This window comes from Coptis chinensis, chromosome 3, assembly GCF_015680905.1.
Source record: "Coptis chinensis isolate HL-2020 chromosome 3, ASM1568090v1, whole genome shotgun sequence".
Classification (NCBI taxonomy): domain Eukaryota; kingdom Viridiplantae; phylum Streptophyta; class Magnoliopsida; order Ranunculales; family Ranunculaceae; genus Coptis; species Coptis chinensis.
The window spans coordinates 42,156,890-42,178,137 of record NC_141458.1 but is presented as its reverse complement, the minus strand read 5'-3'; the positions used below and the strand labels follow the sequence as shown (position 1 = coordinate 42,178,137).

Sequence of the window (21,248 nt, the reverse complement as noted above, 5' to 3'; positions counted from 1 at the left end):
GAGTTACGTGTATGTTCTGGTATCCCAAAAAGACCTAGGTACGTAGACATACAGAATTTGTTATGAAGTTTCACCGCCATGATGGAATGAATTGCTGGTTACAAAAAAATGATGGAATGAGCTGCAAAGCATGGGTCTTAAAATGAGTAGACTGCTTGATAATTCTCCATCAAAACCATTAATACTGAGTAGTTGAGAATGCTCCCATGAACCCACGTCAGCCTTTTTTTTTTCTCTGAGACTGACACATCAGATTTTATATAAAAAAAGAAATTCTACACTCTTTTTTGGCAATTTCAATTGTTCGTCACCCAAAATAGATAAAAATATCTTTCCATACAAAACACTTCCAACTCTCCAAAAAAAAATTTGTCTCTTCAAATCCTCTCTCTTATTCATCTCTTCTTCCAAAATTAAACGAGGTCAAAAAGAATGATAGAGTGATGAAAGCATTCTCCAAAAAAAAATTCATCTCTTCAAACTCTTTCTCTTCTTCCAAGATCAGTCTGATTTGAATCGTTTTTTCTCCTCAACAACACCAGCCTAACCTCAACAACAGAAGAGAAAACAGAAGAAGTTTCGTTCTTTTTATCTTCTCCAAAGACTCTTCGTCAATTCTATCTCATCAATTGTTTTCTTCTTCGTATTCAAACAGTGAATTTTGCTCCATCAATCAAATACCCCGCGGTTGTATTGGATATCCAAACTATTTTTGTATCGTGAAGTGGTCCCTCACTTGCTACCACAAGAAGCCAATCGAGCAGAAGAATCATTAAAAAGCTAAGCAAAATGGATTGGTTCATTTTCAATAGCACATGGCGGGTAAGTATTGGTGCTGCTGACTGCTGTGCAAAAACTGGTTCAGTGTTACCAAAAGGGTTCTGATTACTTAATTAATGGATTTTCTGATGGTGCTTTACTTCATCAAGTATTGAAGATAGAAAAAAATATATCTTTTGAACTTAGACTGTGTGCTAATCATTGCTATGTATGATATCAACCACTGGTGGTGGCATAGATGACAGATCTGTCAATTTTGCCACACGCTTTTGTGTTTCATACTATGCCTGATTCTTTTACTTGATTGAATCGAATAGTTGCCAGTCTTTTTGTCGGTTCCGATGTTGGGAACGGTATTCTAGCGACCCAACTTGAACTCTTTGATAGCCAACCTTCACTCTTCACTTTTCTTTTGTAACTGTTTGACAGGTTCTCGATTATCTTCGACTCCATCACCACGATCTGCATCGAAGAAGCTGGCATCTACACTACGTAGCCTTTCTTTTAAAAAGCGTGGAGAACCAGCTCAAGACAATGATGAGCTCCTACAGCAAGATGACCCCTGCCAGGATCTTGAAATGGCATATGTAGCACACATTTCCTTAACATGGGAGACACTTCACTGTCAGTACATGCTACTGAGCCTGAAAGTCCTACCTGTTACAACCATGTTGCTCAGCAGTTTCAGCAGTTCCAGGTTCTATTACAGAGGTAACTTATGGCCGAGTTTTTTTTTAACAGTTTCGTTTTTTTTTTCTCTAAGACAAATGTTAGCTTTTTTGTTATAATAATACCCTCCATCGAGCCCAGGCCGCACATAATAAGCATGTGCCAAGAATAGTGTTGCGACAGAAGAGCTAACCAAATCTTTTGGATGGGATACAGATGATTTTTCCATGCAGCATGACGTGCAATAACTCAATAGGGTTCTTTGCGAAAAGCTTGAAGACAAAATGAAGGTATTGTATTGTGGTTTTATGCTGAGGGCATGTTTGAGATGGTCCAAGTTGCTTTGAGGTGTTATTGACATATGAACTATGAGTTATTGATTCATGACTACACTTCCAATAACATGTTATTAGTACGTGTACAAGTCATTTTGATTCCTCTTTTTTCCTTACATTTATTTTCTATTGAACTATTTTTTTAATCAGTTGATTACCTACATAATTACAATGTTTATTGAAACTTTTGTGTTTTGTGTTTCATTTTTTTCCCCCTGTTTGGCTATGGGTTTTGGTTTCTCTAATGCTATTTTCGTGTTAAAACAGGTTTCAATCTCATCTGTTGCGCTGCATCCATACATCATGGCAATGGTCATATGTGTTATGGACTTTTGGTAAGCTTTTATGGTTTTTGCACTAATAATTTCTTGCTAATTGATTTTCTCTCAACAACCAAATGCAATGTATTTGGCATTTTATAAAAATTTGAGAAGTTTTGATAGTCGGTATCTTCTCATAAGTCGAACTGCACGGCGGAAACATAGCTGAAATATATGGCAGAATCTTATAATAAACTCGAAACACAGGCACAGGAGTTGGGTGGTGAAGTGAGCAGTTTGCGTGCAAAAGTTGAGACTTTAGATGTTGAACTTCAAAAAGAAAAACAAAACCACCGGGATGCTTTGGCCACATGCAAATAACTTGAGGAACAATTACAAGTTACAAAGGTTAGAATAAACTTCTTTTAGTGAATTCATATTAATCATCTAAGTCAATATTACTTGGCTTGCTTGGTTTCAGTCTTGGTAACTGAGGTTTTTATTTGGGATCGAACGACTGTAATCTAATCTTGATTGACTATTCTTTGTTGAGCTCTTTGATTTTCTGATTCTAACTTGGTCATGGTTATAAATAATTGATTTTGTCGTCTTTCTGACAAAGCTCAACTCTTTGAATGTAGTTTTGCTCAGAGTGATTGAGAACCATATATATAGCTTCGTTCTTTTTCAATCTTAAACTTTTTTTGCCATTGAACTTACTTCAAGGTGCATATTTTGCAACCTCACAAATCTAAAAAGTCCTTGATTGAGAGACCTCTATTCAAGAAAAAGATTAGTCTTATAGGGTTTTAAGGAGATATGCTGAATTGATTAAATGAGCATGATTCTACGGGTTTACAATTCTACAAGTTAGTTCTACTCGCTTGAATCATCAAAACTTTGTTCAATAAGTAGAAGAAATGTATTATTTTCTTACTTATTGGCTGTTAAATGTTAATCATTCATGGGTCAGTTGTGATTCTAAGTTTTATTTAGCTTTAACACCATCTTCGACCAATTTCTTTTTTAGATTTTTAGATTTTGATTGTGATTAATTGTTGCCTTTGATCAATTTCCTCATGGATAATAAGGACAATGTAGCAACTACTGCAATAATTGTTATAATTGTTTACTTTGTCAAATGTGAATAAGTTGTAGATACCTCGGCTACTTTCTTTAGCTCCCTACATTATTAGCATGAAGTTATAGATATCATATGCTTAAAAATAATTATTGGATAGATTAATCGTTTGTTACTGATAAGTTAGTCGAATAAGGATATCATTTAAGTAAAGCACTTACTAAATATATTAATTTAATAGTTCGTCTTCTGATCGGTAAGTTAGTCGAATAAGTTTTTTGCCATTGATAAGTCATTTTGGTTAATTACATGATTAAATTTTCTCCAGGGCCACCTCCGGATGGTTTTTCTCGAGTCGATTCCTTGCTCTTTCTATGACTGCTATGGCATTCTCATTTTATCGAGATCGCACAGCAAAAGGTGCCAGGAGAATGTTCCATGTTCCATGGAAGCCTTCTGTATCTTCTTGTATTATGTCTGGGCTATTGGTACTGACAATGAGCAAGCCCAGAGCGTGACTAACCTGAATAGACTTCTGTCCTCAAAAACTATAAGGCAGGAGACTGAGCACAACAAAGATGATAAGCAAAAGAAGGAGTCTTCAGTATTCATCCATGCATGTCCGCCAGTTACATACGCATCCGTCGCTCCATTTCCTTTCTTGCCGGCTCATGTGTATGCTGATTCTGACATGCAAATATATGATATTGTGGACCCTGTATTTTCCAAAGCCCAAACTGAATAAAAGCAGAACATGTCCTCTGTCTCAAGGTGTTGGTGCCTTCAAGGGTTTTTTATTTTTACTTCGTTTATTTTGTTTTATGAGAATCGATCAGTATTTAGTTGTATCATCAGTTGATGTATATACACATTGTATAACCCTTTGAATAAAAATAAAAATAAACCCATTTCAGTTATTTCGTCATTTCTGGATCCCTTTGTTCCCGAGTGTTTTGTGACAATTATTAACTTTTCTGTGGCCACAAAGTCTATGTCACCGGATAGCTTCATTCGTTGGGGCATCATCCTGATTGGATGTGACATGTGAGGAACCATTTTTTTGCAATTTGAGGGTTTTAGGCCAGTGGTGTTAGAGGTGGTACCTGATTGTGAAGCGGAGTGCTCAACATGGTTTCAAGATAGGCTTATAATGACTGATGTCCTTATCAGATTGACTTTTGATTGTCACTTGATTAACTGAGAATGAAATTGATCATTCTAGCCAGCTAGATTTTGAGGCTGATATGAACTTAACGTACCGGATTTTTTGTAAGAATAAATACACTACAGAAATACACTTTAAGTAAAATCAGGTCGATCAGGTTGATTTTTGTGATGTATTTACATACGAAAGGACTACTTCTACCCTTTAATGTGACTCTATCCTGTCGCCAGGATTTCATAATGAGATGGACACCATGGATGATCTCAGGCAATACCAACTTAGAGTGAACTGTTTTCCTTGATCAAATATTCAAATTTATTAAGTACTACACCCTATACAGTAACTCTTTGCAAGATAGATAGGTGGGGGGCAATAGCAACATGTAACAAACACGGAGCCACAAGCCATGCAGTTGCGTTTACAAACAAACAAACAAGTAGGCAGTATATATGATATCTGAGAGCAGTATTTTTAGTTTTTGCTATTAAGCAACCCACGACGAAAAGTCGAGACAGTTTTCCCACTTTGGATTTTTCACTGATCGAGATAGCTAGATTAAGGTATGGAACGTTTCAATTTCAAGTACCTATGATGGCTGTCAATGACGAGTCCGGTTTTCCTGTCACAATTTTTGGTCTCCCAGCTATCCATCCAATAGGAGAAGAGCAATTATTGACTCAAGAAAATTAAATTTTCTTAATAATTCCTTAAAATAACAAATAACTTAGCATATAGGAAAGGAAAAAAAAAACATCACGAAACTCCTTATGGTTTCGCCCTGGTTAAACAAATAGCTTCTTCAAATCAAATTCTTAAGCAATATGAATATGCATCGACCAAGGGTCAATAGTTTTTCTTTTGAGTAGTTGGTGAATTTCGAGCGACACCATGCACAATTTTATTTTTTTAGAATATATCCCTTAAATTTGGCAACACTATTTTTATAGGGTTTGTTGTCTGAAGTAGTTATAATGCGGGGATAATGATGTGATTTCTGGCTATAGTCTAACACACATTCTATCTTATCGATTATTTTATAATTGACTTTGTATATTGATTAATGTTATATATAGGGTAATGTTGTCTTACTGATTATATGTTTTCGAGATCCATAAAATTATGAGAAAACAATTACACCCCAATCAAAATTATGATTCGTGATATACCTACGGAACATTAAAACACAAAAAATGATTAAAAAAAAAAAAACCCCCATTGCCTCAAACTACAAATCCTCAAAAATTGAAAAACCTTCAGCTGAAAATAAGTTTGGATGGGTACTCAAGCGAACGAGGCATTTCCTGAAACATGACATTCTGATGATGCGGCCGTTAGTAGTGATGGTGTGTCAAATATCATATCGGTTTAGTTTATCTCGTCCCCTAAACTCCACGTCGTATGTTCGGGCTAATGTGATTGAAGCTCGATTTGGTACCCACCGATAAGGGAAGGTATCTAGAAGTTTATGTTAAAGCTATACTTGGAAATCAGGCATTGAGAACAAGAATTTCTCAGAGCCCATGTGGAGATGACCTGAGAAGAAGTAGTGCATGCTTTTTTCCATTTTGGACATCTTCAATAAATAATAGATTCTATCTCCAGTTTAAGAAAATGGGTTTTTAGTCCTAGGAGGAAAATTGGCAAGCGTGACAAACACAAATTTGATTCTTTAAAAAAAAAAACCCCGACTTCAACTAGGAAGATATACCTACGGAACATTAAAACACAAAAAATGATTAAAAAAAAAACCCCCCATCGCCTCAAACTACGAATCCTCAAAAAATGAAAAACCTTCAGCTGAAAATAAGTTTGGATGGGTACTCAAGCGAACGAGGCATTTCCTGAAACATGGCATTCTGATGCTGCGGCTATTAGTAGTGATGGTGTGTCGAACATCAGATCGAAGATTTATCTGTCCCCTAAACTCTGGTATGTTCTGGCTAATGTGATTGAAGCTCAGGATTTGGTACCCACTGATAAGGGAAGGTATCTAGAAGTTTATGTTAAGTTATACTTGGAAATCAGGCATTGAGAACGAGAATTTCTCAGAGCAGCTCAATCAAGTAAGCAAGTTTTTCAAAAAACCATCTTCGTACTTTCGTAGATTGTTTGAGGTTTTAAAAACCTATTCAATCAAAATTATAAAGTAGCAAAAGGGTTAATCTCATTATATGTCCTTAAAAGGAATTGCTTCTGGGTATATCACTTGAAACCTCTTCAATCGAAGGACCTCCTACTACCCAATTTTAGCCTCAATCACCTTTTCTTTTTCTTTTTATTTTTGTTAAATAATTAACCTCTGTTTACCTTTCTATATGGTTTATGTTACAGAACATTTGAACCCTATAAATGTGAAGATTGGTGAGCTCTGAGAGGCATTGAAATCTGTTACAACGGAGCAAACGTACCTTAAAGCGCGTGATGCTCGGCATCATCGTAGTAAGTTTCTCTTACTATTCATTTTGGCATCCACTAGCAATTATTGTTGAATCATTATTTTCTTATATTTTTTTAGAGTTCAAACTTTTCAACAAGTCAGGTGTGAATAAGTTAACTACAACCTACAATTTTGGTTGCTTAGTCCAACTCAGTGATGATATATGTTAATCCCCTTAGCTCATGTGTTTCTTAACTATGAGTCTGTTTGATTCTTTAGTATCCATCTCAGAAAGCTACTTAATAAGGATCAAAGTAACTTATATTAGAGAATTCTAGGTGAAAACACTAATAAATGGGTGACTTATAATGTATGCCCGTGGGTGGGAATTCTGAGTTATACAATCTTTAGGTGATTAATTCCTCAATGTATGTGGGGAAGGTGGAGAATATGAAACACTGACATTTGACTGCCCTCTTTTTACAGTGAGTCTCAACTTCTACTTTCTCCAATCATATTACTACCGTTTCTTCTTTCTTCTAACATACATGAGATGTTTTGCTGGAAATTTCCGAATTCTTTCTTCATTGAGAGATAATAACATTGTAACTTAGTGTTGTATGGACAATATTTGTATTTACCTATGTTACATGGACACACCATATTTTTAAAATAATCCGTGTCAGATAGGTATTCACATGTCCGTGTATGGACACATATTGTACGGGATATACCTTAATATTCTTATATTTTGCATGTCAGACACTTTACATGGCTGGCCAGTTGGGACTTGATCCACCTACAATGAAGCTTTGCTCTGGAGGAGCTTTTGCAGAAATGGAACAAGCAATAGAAAACTGTGAAGCAGTAGCCAGGAGTTTCAAGTGCTCTCTAGCTTTGTCCACAATTCTTTTTGTCGTTTACTGTTCAGCAGCGCTCACTTCCTCTCAGAAAATAGAAATTCAGTCCAAACTTGAGGCATTCCTCGAGCAAAGAAGTGATTCTGACCTTGACAACAATTTTATGCGTAAATCTTTTGACCCCATATATGGTCATATATGTTCTTGCACCGAACCTGTCAAAAAGGTACCATAGTTATATTACTCATTACTGGTAGTATCCAGAACTGATATTACCAACGATTTTTCTGTACCTTTTCTTGATTGGGGTATGGTATTACCGTTGGAGGCCAAGGCACCTTCCTCACATGGACACTCACCTGTCTCATACGGATAAAGTACATCCAGATGAATTGGATGAAGAGATCAGTTTTTTACTAGCCGTCTTTAGAACCAAATAGTAGGATTTCCACAATGTATTTGCCTAACTTTTAGTTTATTTGTTTTTAGTTAGTTACTCAATACTCTTTGAATGTTCCGTGGAGTATAATTGTCCATTTTAAATGTCTATACATCTTTGTCAATAGTTTTATTGTTATCCGTTTCTAAGTTTGTTATAATAAACAGGTTTTTTCAATATTAAATAAACAATCCCCACCATGGGCTATCTAAACTCAACACAGAATCCAACAAAGTACATTTCAATGAAGACCAGTCATTTCTGTTACTGAAAATGGAGCAAATTATGTTAATTAGCTCTACAACTGAAATAGGTTTAATACTCAGCCAAGTAACAACTTATTCTACGATTGTTATAAATATTACCGTGTTTAACATTGGACTTGGTGTGTTGTTAACTTAGGGAATGTTGTCGTCTTGATACTTTTCCAGATTAGTCGGCAGGTATTGTCATCTTGACATTGTTAGCTTTCTCAATGTTCTACTGCTAATTGTGAGCTATATATTAAACTTATATCTGGCTTTGTGTTATTCTTTCCACAGCTATGGAAACTGAAGAGACCATCCCAAAAGAGACAATGGTAGAGAAAGCAGATGAAGACAAAGAATTTGTAGCTGGGACCCAGAAGGAGAATAAGAGATAAGAAACCTGCTACAACTGCTAAAATAGCTAAGCCTGCAGCAACTATAAGGAATATAGGTCAAACCCGTTTAAAGCCAAAGCTAATAACGGCCAACTGTCGAGCGGGAAATTATGTATTGAGTGAAAGCGAATCTGAGGACACTACAGATGATTCTTAGTATAATGTCATAGAGGTAGATGCTAAGGAAGATTAAAGATGACACATTTTATTGTCACACTATGGAAAGGGTTGTTTCCTTCTAATTGTTAGATGGGTTTGTTCTCATTAGTGACGTTATACATATACATATATTATTTATTCAAGTGGACTTTAGGCTTTTGAGTCATTAGCTATTTATGTAGCAAGTCCGGCCATAGGCCGGGCCAAATGGCTAGTTATAACAAAAGTTTGTAGTTAGAGATGAACCAAAACTAAGGAATTCCATTGTACTGGTACTCTGGGAGCAGGTTGCACCACCAAAATGTCCACCAGCAAAGACTGCAGAAACGATCATTGGGCGCTTAAAATTTTGGCTGAATAAATTTAAGCCTACATGCATTCTGTCCCATTTCTTTTGCTTCATCCAGTAAAATATTAGTGCTATTTTGAGATGCTTATATATAACCGTTACATTTTCACCTAAATCGACCAAATGCCCCACCTCACCTTTGTATAGGACCTGAATCTGTGTAGACGCATAGTAGTAGGAAAACCTCTTGAAAAAATACATGTTCTGGAATACGTAATAAACAATGTGTACTGAGAAATGCTGGAGGGAATAATTTTCCTGTAGTATACATTCCATTAACATATACAGAAGGTTCCATCAATAACTACCAAAGGCAGAGATATTCCTTCAACAAAGACCTTGGGGAAACATAATTCACCGACTATATATACCTTGAATTTAAGTATAATTCTTTATTTCCATAACAAGAGCACAATGACCAGAGACAACCACCTCTGCCTTCACTACGAGGTTTGGCTATGTCCCAGCGGCGGAATTTCACTCTTTCTCTACAGAATCCAGGTTCAGATATACTTGCACAGGACAAAATCTGCCAAAGAGACCATGTAACCAAAATGCCAGCTCCTAATACAAAAGCTCGCACAAAATGCCTAAGGATCTTCAAGAGATACCAGGACTGAGAACCTAGTTCTCTGATCCAATCAACAACTTCTAGTTCCAGATATAAATTCTTTTCTTCTGCTGCTTCTACTTTATCTGAAATACAGCTAGAGTTTGAAGTCGATTTTTACAAAATCCACAACATGCAGAGTTTGATCTTGCTAACTTCCATGCAACATCAACAGAACTAACAAAACAGTAGTTTTGAATTTATGCAACTGGTTGAAGATATGCATTATAGAGATACCACAATCAGACATAACAATCATGTTTTAACTCAACAGAGAAAGCATACCAGACTACCAAGCAGCATTAGATTGAAGTAGAGCATGAATAGTATTTAATACCTCCAATGATTATAAACTACTTTCCATTTAAAATTTCTTGCGCCACCAACAAAAGAAGAGCAATAAAAAAAAGTCAAGCAAACAGGCAAAGCATTATGCAAAGTTTCCAAGTGAATGGTGAAACACGATTGGCAAAGTGAACTTCAAAATCTTTCTTATCTTTCCAATGATTTACTATCTCAACAATTCCAACTTAAATCTTTCTTCTATCCTTTCCTTGACAAAGATTGCCATATCCGACTGAATTTCCAGTGAGTCAAATTTCTCATTCCATGGTTTCAACCTCAGTTATCTCTGTTAAGAGAGATTTACAAGTGTAATTATAATCTTTTATTCATGAGCTCCTTTACAAGCCTGGTATCACCAACAATCAAATCAAGGACCTAGGAAGCCTGAGCGTAAACCTACTCGGTAACCAAATCATACGTCCAGGAAGCAAAGGATTTCTTTTTCTCTCTCTTTTGGAAAAACACCCTATAGGAAGGAAGCAAAGGAATTTATCTATCTTTTATTACTGGACTCGTGCAGATGTTAGCCATAACTTCATTAGTGGGCTGAATGTGGATTTGAGTTGCAACTTGCTTTAGTAAACAGCGGAGTGTTGAGAACAAAGGCGGTTATTAAAATCTGAAAAATAAATTAAAAAAGAGAATAACATAATTGAGGACATTACCTGATCCAGGGATTCACCGAGAGGACAGAGCCTACTTATCAGCCAACTGGAGTAGCAGTTCAACTTTTACTATCAACCTACTATGATTATCTGCTTCTATAACTTCAGTGGAATTGTACCCTCCTTCATCCTTGTCTACTGACTTTCCACAACAATTTAAAAAAGCTAAGCATCAAGTGCATCGCAACATATTAAGAGAGTCTACTATGTCACAATGGAGATGAGCTTTTATATGAAAATCTGACTTCAAGTTTCTACCCTACATCTGAAGAATTGTATAGTGAAGAATGTTCAATCTGAGTGAAAACAATGAGGGATTGCATACAAGAACTGCTAAAACAAAATCAGTGCCTACTGAATGGATTTCAATGCCAAATTTTCTAGCAGAACCCACTTGATGCAACCAGTGGCCGCTTGTTGAATATTCTTTCTGAGAAGGTTTTAATCAACTTCCCTGAGAGAGACATGGGTTCATTCATTAATGTATTGACAAGCACTTTTATCACCCTCCTTTCTTCAGTAGTCGCTCTCAAGCTGTACCAGCTCAGGAACTTCTCCCTGAAGTTCTTCTCAATATACCTTTTAAGCTCCAACGACCTGATCACCTTAACACAGTGCAGATAATCCTCACCAAAAGATCCAGCTGTAGTGCACTCCTGATCCCTCCCCATAATTATCTTTTCCAACATTCTGCCACCACATGGCTCCTCTGCTTTCCTAGATACGCTGTCAACCTCGAAATTGTCTGGTTTCGATATCTGTAGCCCACAGGGAGTACTGGGTAGGGAGCCATCTGAACCATACTCCAATCGCACTAAATCAAGCCCTTGTGTAACAGGAGAATTTGATCCAGTTTCAGTACTAATCTCATTAACCAATTGACCTGGGTGAGGTTGGTTGTTGTTGAGTGGAGGTTCATCAGAAGCATGATTTTTCTCTCCTAAGTTGGTGAAACCTTTAAAGGCATTATCTTTCAAGTTATGCATGGCTATAATGCATTCATCATCTGCAGCAAAAATTGAACCTTCTCCCGTTTCTTCCCGTCGTCTATCAGTGCTTCTGTTTGGGGATTCACTTATATCTTTGTTACCACCATTTGATAATTTTGTTTTTTCTGGCATTTCGAGTTTGGTGCAGTAACAAAAAGAACTTCCTTGTGAATTATCAACCTTCCCTCCACACGCAGAAAGGCTATCAGATTCCCCTCCCTCTGAAAGATTACAGAGGCTGCTACTGTTGGGACTTGGGCTTTGCCCTCTTTGTACCACCAAGCTATTTCCAACATTGACACCGCCACTGCTAGTCATGAACCTAACTTCCCACTTTCCCACCTCTTTCATGTTGCAGACTTTGGTAATTTTCACTATGTATTCTGTAGATGGAATGAGATTGAAAAATGAGAATCTCGAGTTCGGTGAAAACAAGGTACAGGTTGGTTCTTCTGGATAATTCATCGTGTCAGCGGTTCGATGCCAAAGGTTATACCATCCTACCATTGTTGTGTCTTTAAAACCTAAGACCAAGGTAATAGATGATGGGCACACATTTTCAAACCTGATAAGACTTGAAGATACCAAGCTGGAACCTGCAGATCCTAAACACATATAACAAAAAGATTAGTGAACTATCTTACCAGTTATTGTTTCAAAACCAGATTACGAAACTTGGTGCAAGCACTACCTTGTGTTTCGCGGTTGGAGTCTGGAAGCAGGACACTACAAGGAAGAAGGGAATCAAGTAACTTCATTGCAGAAGCACACAGCTTCTGAGTCTCAGGGCCAGTTGAGAGGCTACTGACATTACCTTCTGCCAATTTCATAGGTAAACCAGGTAAAGGTCCCACTTCGGCTTCAAGCTTCCTCACTGCCTCACTCACAATCTCATGCACTTTTTGGTATTTCTTGGTTCCTCTGAGAAGCGTTTGGCTAAGAGAGAGACGATGAAAGAGTACCTCCATCTGTCTAGTATCTTTTGCTATCAATAGTTGCTTCCTCAAGCACCTGCATTAAGAAAAAATGATGTATCACAACCATGATCTAATGCAATGTTGGCAATATGGACACCAAATTGGTACCAACATAATCATTGGTTTCTTCACTTTAGGAGGGGAAGGGATGGGTGGAGGGGACTAACCACGACAAACTTGCAAATTAGAGCGTACAAGACAGGAGTTTTACATTTAAGTTAAATAACTTTGACATAACTTTGACAGGAGTTTTAAATTGTATTAAATCATTGTACACATCTAGCTAGCAGATAGTTTTGTCACTGGCCACGTGATTATGAAGCTACAGTTTGTCTTCTTGTCAATAGGGCTGGTCATCGAGCTACCCGAGTCGAGTTTTGCCATACTCGAGCTCGACTCGCACATGCAGAAGCTCAACTCGAACTCGCCTTCGAGTTTAATATTGAAGCTCAAGCTCGACTCATCCAGTTCTACTAATAGCTCAAGCTCAACTCGGCTTGACTCGTTTTGCACTATGAGCTTGAGCTTAGTTATGCTCGTTTGAACTCAAACTAGAGCTCAAACTTGAAAAAAATGTATATAAAACATTAAAACTAGTATAAATTGTAAATTATAGTTGGGTATAAAGTATAAAGTATAAAATGCATATAAATTATAAATTATATACTACGTATGGGCATATAAAACGAGTAGCTCACGAGCTACTTGACTCGAACTCAAATTGCTAGCTATCTAGAATGAGCTTTAAATTAAGCTCAAGCTCAACTCATACTTTTGCGCGGACGAGTCTGAGTCGAGCCTTCGACAAGCCGAGCTCAAGTTACTCACAAATAGCTCGACTCGATGACCAGCCCTACTTGTCAAATTGTTGATTGAAGAGGTGCCAGTAATCCCCCAAGTGGAGTTGATATTTAAGAGTACAAGGTCACACACTAGGGGATGCATCAAATAATGAATTGGGTCCAATGGTGGTTGTGGTCTTGGTGAGCTGGTTTGGTGTATGAATTGTGTTGTGAGGAAACTCGAGTCAACTTTTGAATAGTTTCACTGGTCATTCTGAATCCGATTTCAATATATTAAGCACAGATGAAAGAGTCTAGTCGGACCAGTGCATTCCTGAATCCCACCTATATGGCTATATCTATTATCACCGTCACTGAAATCACATTGTTGGAAGACAGAGGCAGAGCAAAATTGGAGATAAAGAGGAGTAACAAAACATGAAACAAATTGCAATTACTGAAGCTGAAACTACTCCACTTGAACTTTACCATAGCCTAATTGGTATTCACTCCCAATAATCTAACCAAGTTTGGCTATCTTAAACTTGCCCAATTTAACTCTTTATGACATATCTCCTTTCCTAAGTTCATTCCACCTGCAGCTCCTTGAAGCTTTATTTTTTCACCTAGTATGGAACTACAGTAAAAATAAGTCCCCGCTTCAAACTCCAACAATTGAACGAACATCTAAAGATACCCCAACTCCACCAAACCTATGAGTGTTTGATTAATCCTGTCAAACCCCACAATGGGTAAAAAGTGAATCCTGTCAAACCACTTACCAAACACCATTGTGACTTTGCAACCATGACATCCGTGAAAGGAAAGTACATGGCTAGCCACCAAGTAAACAACCCTGGTGAATAAAATCCACATGTTGAATTTCCGTTACTAATATAAGAGTATAAGACCTATTTGCTACAGCCTAACACCACACACTTTCTTCTACAATCTGTTTTATGTGCGTGATTCTTCCAAAATTCATACTCATCTACGTAGCAGTCAACCACTGCACATATTCCAAACTACACCTCTGATTCTCTGAACTTGTTTAAGCCTCCAGAACTTGTTTACTTAGCAAGCTGGGAAAAAGATTATAACTTCACCTCAAAATGCCTTTGAAAAATTCATTATCAGAAAGCCATCTCTTTCAGACTTCCCAGTGTCTAAAAAACCACATCTATGCTTCAAGGCGCTCTGCCTCTGAGAGGCTTAAGCCTCAACAACAACGAATAAAAAATAAAAATAAAGATAACAACAAAAATAAAAAGGGCAAAAAATGGTGGTTGTTGATGGAAGTTTGTGATTTCTAATAGAATGTGGTGTTTTAATGCTCAAAACATAACCTAATAGGAAGTTTTTAATCTTTAAAGAAATTATGAGGGGTTCAGTCAAAACAACAGTGACAACAAATATGCAACTGAAGAGATTAACTGGAAGAGATCTACCCAAAGATAGATGGAACCTAATCAGTAATTCGTTATAGTGTAGAATAAGTAGCAAAGTAACCACAGCGTGGAACAGAAGAACGAACATGAGTGAGAGCACCGGAGCACATGGCTTATAGAGATCCTAAATTCAGAATGCACAAACATAAGCTTTTTTGTTAGCATTTTATCTTTCTAACTTCCAAGTACCAACTTCATTTCATGAAACTGTCTATCTTCTATAATTAATCGCCTTTCCTTCAAACATTAACATAATATTCTCATTTATTTAAAGCAACGTGTTGTACATCATACATTTCTTCAGCTCAATCAAGAAATGCATTTATGATATTCTAATGAGAAAGAATGCCTTGTTTGGTGCTTGTCATCCTTTATTTAAATGATTAAATCTACAATTTCATATTTAGTTTTTCTTTTTCTACCAGCTATAACTAATGTAGAACATTAGTTGAGTATGTCAGTGTCATAGGCGTGCGCCTATGTTCCTTCTACAATTTATGGGCGTGAGCCCCTTAGTTGAGTCCAAGCCTATGGTTCGAGTCCATTAGTTAGTTGTGACACATGTCGTGTTACTATTAGTTTATGCTTCCTAGGTTTACTTTAAATAAGAGTTTGTAATTAGGGTTCCTCAATATTGAAGTTTATGTGATTGAGAGACTCAATAAAAGAGTGATTTTCGGTCTTCTTTAAATTGTGTTTCAATTAAAGTGTAGATTCTATTAAATTGAAGCTTCCGCCAATCAGAACTACATTATTTGGTATCAAAGCAGGTTAATTCCAAAGGTTACTATTCACGGTACTTTTCACCAACAACACTGTTCACCGGCTACTATTCACCCAGGTTACTGTTCACAGTGAATTTTTTTTTCCCGAAAAGTCAAATTTTTTTTTTGTGTTATTATGGTGAATAACAAAGCAACTCGAGGTCGTCCTCCATTCATGGATACTCGCATGTTTCGTTTAGAGGAAAACATGACACAGATACACAGATGTTCCAGAACTTTACTACAACAATAGCCAAAGTTCAGAGAGAGGCGCAACAGCCGCCACCACCATAGAATAATGGTTCAGTGATTTCAGATACTGATGATGCGTCCTTGCAGAGTGCTGGTATAGTCCCTCTTCTAAACCCTTTTGCGCCTATTGCTCTAGAGAATAATGGCGGGAAAGAGTTGTTGGAGAGAATAACGACATTCAGGTTAATCCCCTGGGTGCAGTAGGTGATCATATACCACCTATTGTTGGAGATGGTCAAGGTGATGAAGGTGTTGGTGAACCCCCTGTGCATGTTCCACCTATAGTGCCACCACCAGTCCAACAGCTACCTGTGCAGTGCTGGGTTGATGGTGATAGGAATTTTTGGGAATAACCCATTCCTCGCAATGCAAGGCAAGAGAATAGGGGTCGGTCTCCATCTCCTCCTTCTCCTTCTACTGACCGAAGTGGTCGTAGGGCAGACCGTGAACCTACTCGCCAGACAGGTGATTTTGAAAGGTACCATTTTAATTATTTTCATGAAGATCATGGTGTTCAAAATATTGATAATGGGGTTGTTGATGTTAATCATTTTCTCCGAATATTGGAGAGGAGTCAGGCGGGTGATATTAAAATCGATGTGCCTACTTTTGATGGTAAACTCGATCCTGACGAGTTTATTGATTGGCTTAATCAAATTGAAAAGGCCTTTGATTATAAAAACTTAAATGATGGAAAGAAGGTTAAATTAGCAGCCACTAAGTTGAAGGGTTATGTTTTGGTGTGGTGGGATGAATTAAATATGCAGAGGGTTAATCAAAGTTACAGGCGTGTTTGCACTTGGGCTAGTATGCGCCAAGAGTTACATGCGCATTTTGTTCCTAAATAGTACCAACAAGATTTGTTCATTCGTCTACAGAATTTGAAACAACAGTTGTCTTCGGTTCAAGAATATATTGAGCAATTTCAGTTGTTGTGTACTCATGTTGGGTTGGTTGAAACTGATGAACAGAGGGTGGGTCGTTATTTGAATGGCCTACGCAAGCCAATTCGTGAAGCACTTATCATGTTTGAGATTGAGGACATGGCGCTTTTAAATATGCATTGCATGCTGAAAGAGTGCTTTCACCTGGTACGACTTCTACACCTTATACTGGTACTGCAAGTGTAGTTACAGCTGCTACTCCTGTGTCAGCTGCTGGGACATATAATGTTGCTAGAAAGTGCTTTGAATGTGGCATTATGGGTCACATTGTTGCTGAGTGTCCTAAGAAGAAGAAGCGCCCTGTTTTATTAGCTGAAGGTGAAGATGAGGTCGAAGATGTTGTTGCCAAGCCACCTGATCTTGTCCTAGATTTCCAGCATGAAGCTTTGTTAGTGTTTCCAGCTTCAGACGCTCCATTGCTTTAGCTTGTGGACAAACTTCGTCAACATAGGGAGAGTGATGTAAAACATTAGCCGAGTATGTCAGTATCATAGACGTGCGCCTATGTTCCCTCTACAATTTATAGGCGTGATCCCCTTAGTTGAGTCCAAGCCCATGGTTCGAGTCCATTAGTTAGTTGTGACACATGTCGTGTTACTATTAGTTTATGCTTTCTAGGTTTAGTTTAAATAAGAGTTTGTAATTAGGGTTCCTCAGTGTTGAAGTTTATGTGATTGAGAGATTCAATAAAAGAGTGATTTTAGGTCTTCTTTAAATTGTGTTTTAATTAAAGTGTAGATTCTATTAAACTGAAGCTTCCGCCAATCAGAACTACATTAATAACATTTCCTCATTCGAGTCACTTAAGCCAAATAGACATATACTTAGAAAATCAATAAGAACATTAAAGACCGACCGTAAAAAGTGTTGGAGTGGGAGTCCTAAATTTTGGAGTGTGGTTCATAACCACAAGCAGAGATCAGAAACGGACTTGCTCCCAATTCGCAAGAGCAAGGGTTGGCAAATGAGTATATGCTCCAGATTTAGCAGTCTGGTCTTATCTTGACAATCCAATGCATAAAATACTTTAACATTCTACTACTCTATGCATCGTGAAACTTTAATTACTTTCATTGATACTACAATTAGATTCATTTTAGATGAATGAAGTTAGACGCTTACTGTTCAACACAGGTATAGTTAATTCTTAAACAATGAATATTTATATGTTAGGCAATATGACGTACAAATGAATATGATACACAAAAACTTAATAAAATGTAAGTGAAAATTCATCCAACCTACAGCAAATTAGGACAAGGATCACACGAATATTGCTTCATGTCAATACTTAAAGGCTGACACGGAGGATGCACAACTTTGCGTACTAATTCTGAAATGTCCCAAACTTTCCAGAATCAAACTCAATGTTTAGAGGACAACCTCGTAAAACCAACTACACATGTACCAACATTTTACTCCGTTCCTAATGGTTTGCTCGAGCAAAAAAATAAAAAAAAAAATCCAGGCAATTAAATAACACAGTTCACAGTAATTTACAGGGCTAAGAGCTCAGTACGATTATGAAGTTACTAGAAGGGGTAATAGATCTAAGAAGAGAGACAAATATAAAGATAGAAAAGCATTTATCAGGATTTACCTATGCAAGTCATTCAGTTTTCCACAAGAAACACAACAAAAGCTCCCATCTAATTTTCCATGTTGGCTATTCTCTGCACTGCCAGCTCTTTCATGTCTAAGAGCACATTCAACATGACATGACATGCCACATGAATCATGTTCATAGTGAGAAGGACCCGAGATGCAAAACAACCAAAGACTGGGATCTTTGTCGCAATCATATTGGTAACAGATGTAGCATGAACATAGCTTGCAAACGGAATTCTCTGGATCTGCAATAGCTCTGCAGGCTGGGTTTTGGCAATATATAGCATGGTCAGTATTCTCAATTGGAACCCGTGACGGATTGTCACTCTTCCTCTGCCTCTTGATAGTGGTTTGGCTATCTATAGGTAACGATTTTGACTCAAGGAGTGGTCCATCACTTATTTTCCTGGTCCTCTTGTTCTTCGAGACAACCCTCATAAGCCGCTCTATGATTTTCATCTTTGTCAGGCAAGTCTTTTTAATTTCCTTTCCCGTCTCTGCACACAGGACTTGGAAAAGCTCTTGGCGACTCCAAGATCGTAGCATTTCGGGGAAGGCATCTGGACACTTTGATATCTCATAAATAAGTTGTCGCTTCTCGTCCATACTTAATTTACTGCATTTTGAAGGGTCGAGCACATACCCTGGACCAGAAGTTGAAAGAGCAAGTCAGATTATGGCTACTTTCATAAAGAACCAAAGGGACTAAGAAAGAAGATCTGGTTAGTCTTTTATATGTATATGTATAAAACAAAATCTTATGAAATAGGAAGAAAATGACATAAGATAGGCGAGACAAGAATATTACTGAATCAGATAGACTTCACATGTTACAGATGACACCACTCATTTAACCCATTACATCTTCAATAGCATCTTTTGAATCCCTCATCTTGTGTCTTACCATATAGTTAACCATATACTTTGCTATAGATTTTCGTTATCAATTACAACAACAACAAGAACAAAAGAGTGAAGAACAAGTTTTAATACCTTTGTACTTTGAAGATTCCATGTTGGGTGGGTAGCTCAGAAATTACTAGTACATCACCCCAACTACCCTTTTCTGCTCTAGTAGTACATTGTTACAATACCATGTATAACAAACAAATACAAGAAAGCCCGTCAAATGTAGGAAAGGAAAGATTAAAGAGAATATCAAGTTCAGAATAGGCCCGTCAAATCCATAAATTTTTGGAGAGAGAAAAAAGGAATAATAATTATAAAATAAAACGTAAAAGGCGAGGAGAGAGAGAGAAGGTGTTGCATGCCAACTTTTTGTGTCACACAGTCCCAGGTTTATGTCATTATAACAATTTGGCATGAAACTATTGGTGGAAGCCAAGTCCTTTAGATCCCTAAATAATAATTAGATTAGAGAGCGGCCCAGATGAATATTGTTGGTAGAGACTGGTTCCTCTATAACCGGGTATAGAGATCAATCTCTGCACCACACACACATCTCATATCTCGGCGCACACACACACATCTCGAACACACACACAGGTATCGAGGCACAGATTCGGATCAATGGCGAGATAACACGGTTACAGAGATGATCTCTGTACCCGGTTGTAGAGATCTCGACTCCTTGTTGGTAAGGAGTAAAGCCTAAAGAGTAAGAATACCTTTTTATAAAAAAACCCAACATTCCCACTGTTACACTTGGTACAAGCAAATATTGCCAAGGTTGTGCTAAACACCCGAGCGACTAGTCTGGACTCTGGACCGAACGGCGTGGGCACTTGGCAACACTTGGTTGAAAGTTTGCTCATAATGCCCAATGTATGGTATGTTGACCAAGTTTCGCCAAATATGGAATCAGGGAGTCAGGATACCACCCTAGCTAGAACTTCTCTTTTTGCTCAACTATTTATTTCATGCACCTGTTAAAAATTGCCTGATATATGGTATGAAAGTAGAAACCATCTACCATATCTCTTTGGAATGCCCCTAGCAAGACCTCTTTTGTTAACAACACCTTGGCAACTGAGGCTTGATCATTATCCACCACAAAGCTGGCCTATTTAGAGGGAAATTTGGACACAATTTTGTCTACTGTTATACTATAACCTGTGGCTGGAGAGATGTAGCCGATAGCCAAGTTTCTTTAATTATGCATATTTGAATTCTTTCTTGATCATACATACTCAAACATGCAGGGAAGAAAAATAGACTACTAAAGATCGAAGAATGTAAATAGAGGACACAAGCTCCTGAATATCTCAAATTAAATGTGGTCTAGATGCAAGCTTCAATATACAAACTTCAAAGGCCCCTTTTGGTTATGTGTTACGAGATTCTAATGGTCTCTACTTGGCTGCGCGAACATAAAACAATAAAGCATGTAGTGCAGAAAAAGCCGATTCAAGTGTCTACTCCAAGCAATTGAATGGAGCAGGAAGCTCTATGTCACCCTAGAAGTAGAAATGGATGCAAAAGTCTGATATTACTTACCTAAATCAGGCTATACAATTTACCAAGTTTTATTGCACTTTGAAATGACTACGAGTGCTTAGCGTAAAAACCAAGGGCAGCCATATTAGCACCCTATAAAATAGTACTAGCACCCTTTTTGGATATTATTTAGTGTCTTAAACAGTTTATTTGGTGACCTATATCATCCAAAGAGGTGTTAGTCCCATTTTATGGGGAGTTAATACCGCCCCCCAAAAACAAAATGACGTTGTGCCACCCGACCCATCTTCATGCACTTAGCTAAATTACATTTTACAAGTCTAGAAAAC

The 21,248-nt window shown here is 37.5% G+C and overlaps 2 protein-coding genes and 1 long non-coding RNA gene across 9 annotated transcripts; 2 read left to right on the top strand and 1 right to left on the bottom strand.

Annotated features, from left to right (window-relative positions):
- The first annotated feature begins 459 nt into the window (after positions 1-459).
- Positions 460-3,225, top strand: LOC147509674 (uncharacterized). Of its 2 annotated transcripts, none has more exons than XM_086601923.1 (5): positions 460-822; positions 1,210-1,491; positions 1,666-1,739; positions 2,052-2,119; positions 2,312-3,225. In XM_086601923.1, exons 1-3 carry the CDS (start codon positions 816-818, stop codon positions 1,695-1,697), a joined length of 321 nt encoding a protein of 106 aa, XP_086458049.1. In that variant the 5' UTR covers positions 460-815; the 3' UTR covers positions 1,698-1,739; positions 2,052-2,119; positions 2,312-3,225. The 2 variants fall into 2 exon arrangements, with proteins under 2 accessions (XP_086458049.1, XP_086458050.1); XM_086601924.1 differs by having other exon boundaries at positions 462-822; positions 1,666-1,854.
- A 2,732-nt stretch (positions 3,226-5,957) lies between these two features.
- Positions 5,958-8,875, top strand: LOC147509673 (uncharacterized). Of its 2 annotated transcripts, XR_015216605.1 has the most exons (5): positions 5,961-6,353; positions 6,622-6,729; positions 7,430-7,753; positions 8,369-8,409; positions 8,509-8,875. It is a non-coding gene; the product is annotated as an uncharacterized LOC147509673 (long non-coding RNA). The 2 variants fall into 2 exon arrangements; XR_015216604.1 differs by having other exon boundaries at positions 5,958-6,353; positions 7,430-8,409.
- A 451-nt stretch (positions 8,876-9,326) lies between these two features.
- LOC147509672 (VIN3-like protein 2) lies at positions 9,327-19,807 on the bottom strand. Of its 5 annotated transcripts, none has more exons than XR_015218571.1 (5): positions 19,495-19,807; positions 18,494-19,145; positions 12,418-12,737; positions 10,738-12,331; positions 9,327-9,813 (listed from the first exon to the last, which is right to left on the bottom strand). XR_015218571.1 is itself a non-coding variant. In XM_086601921.1 (4 exons), the coding sequence occupies exons 1-4, from the start codon at positions 19,514-19,516 to the stop codon at positions 11,118-11,120; spliced, it is 2,208 nt and encodes a 735-aa protein (XP_086458047.1). In that variant the 5' UTR covers positions 19,517-19,807; the 3' UTR covers positions 10,193-11,117. The 5 variants fall into 5 exon arrangements, 2 of the variants coding, with proteins under 2 accessions (XP_086458047.1, XP_086458048.1); XR_015218572.1 differs by lacking the exon at positions 9,327-9,813 and adding an exon at positions 10,193-10,645; XR_015218573.1 differs by lacking the exon at positions 9,327-9,813 and adding an exon at positions 10,193-10,538.
- Positions 19,808-21,248: the final 1,441 nt, after the last annotated feature.

What these genes read in the sequence shown, in the direction of transcription:
- LOC147509674 (XM_086601923.1), top strand. An exon ending in TTCCAGGTTCTATTACAGAG is followed by an intron (nt 1,492 to 1,665) that starts GTAACTTATGGC and finishes GATGGGATACAG; the next exon opens with ATGATTTTTCCATGCAGCAT.
- LOC147509672 (XM_086601921.1), bottom strand. Translation starts at nt 19,516, where the DNA reads ATGGAATCTTCAAAGTACAAAG. An exon ending in AAACTGAATGACTTGCATAG is followed by an intron (nt 12,738 to 18,493) that starts GTAAATCCTGAT and finishes TTCTTAATGCAG; the next exon opens with GTGCTTGAGGAAGCAACTAT. An exon ending in CTCCAACCGCGAAACACAAG is followed by an intron (nt 12,332 to 12,417) that starts GTAGTGCTTGCA and finishes ATATGTGTTTAG; the next exon opens with GATCTGCAGGTTCCAGCTTG.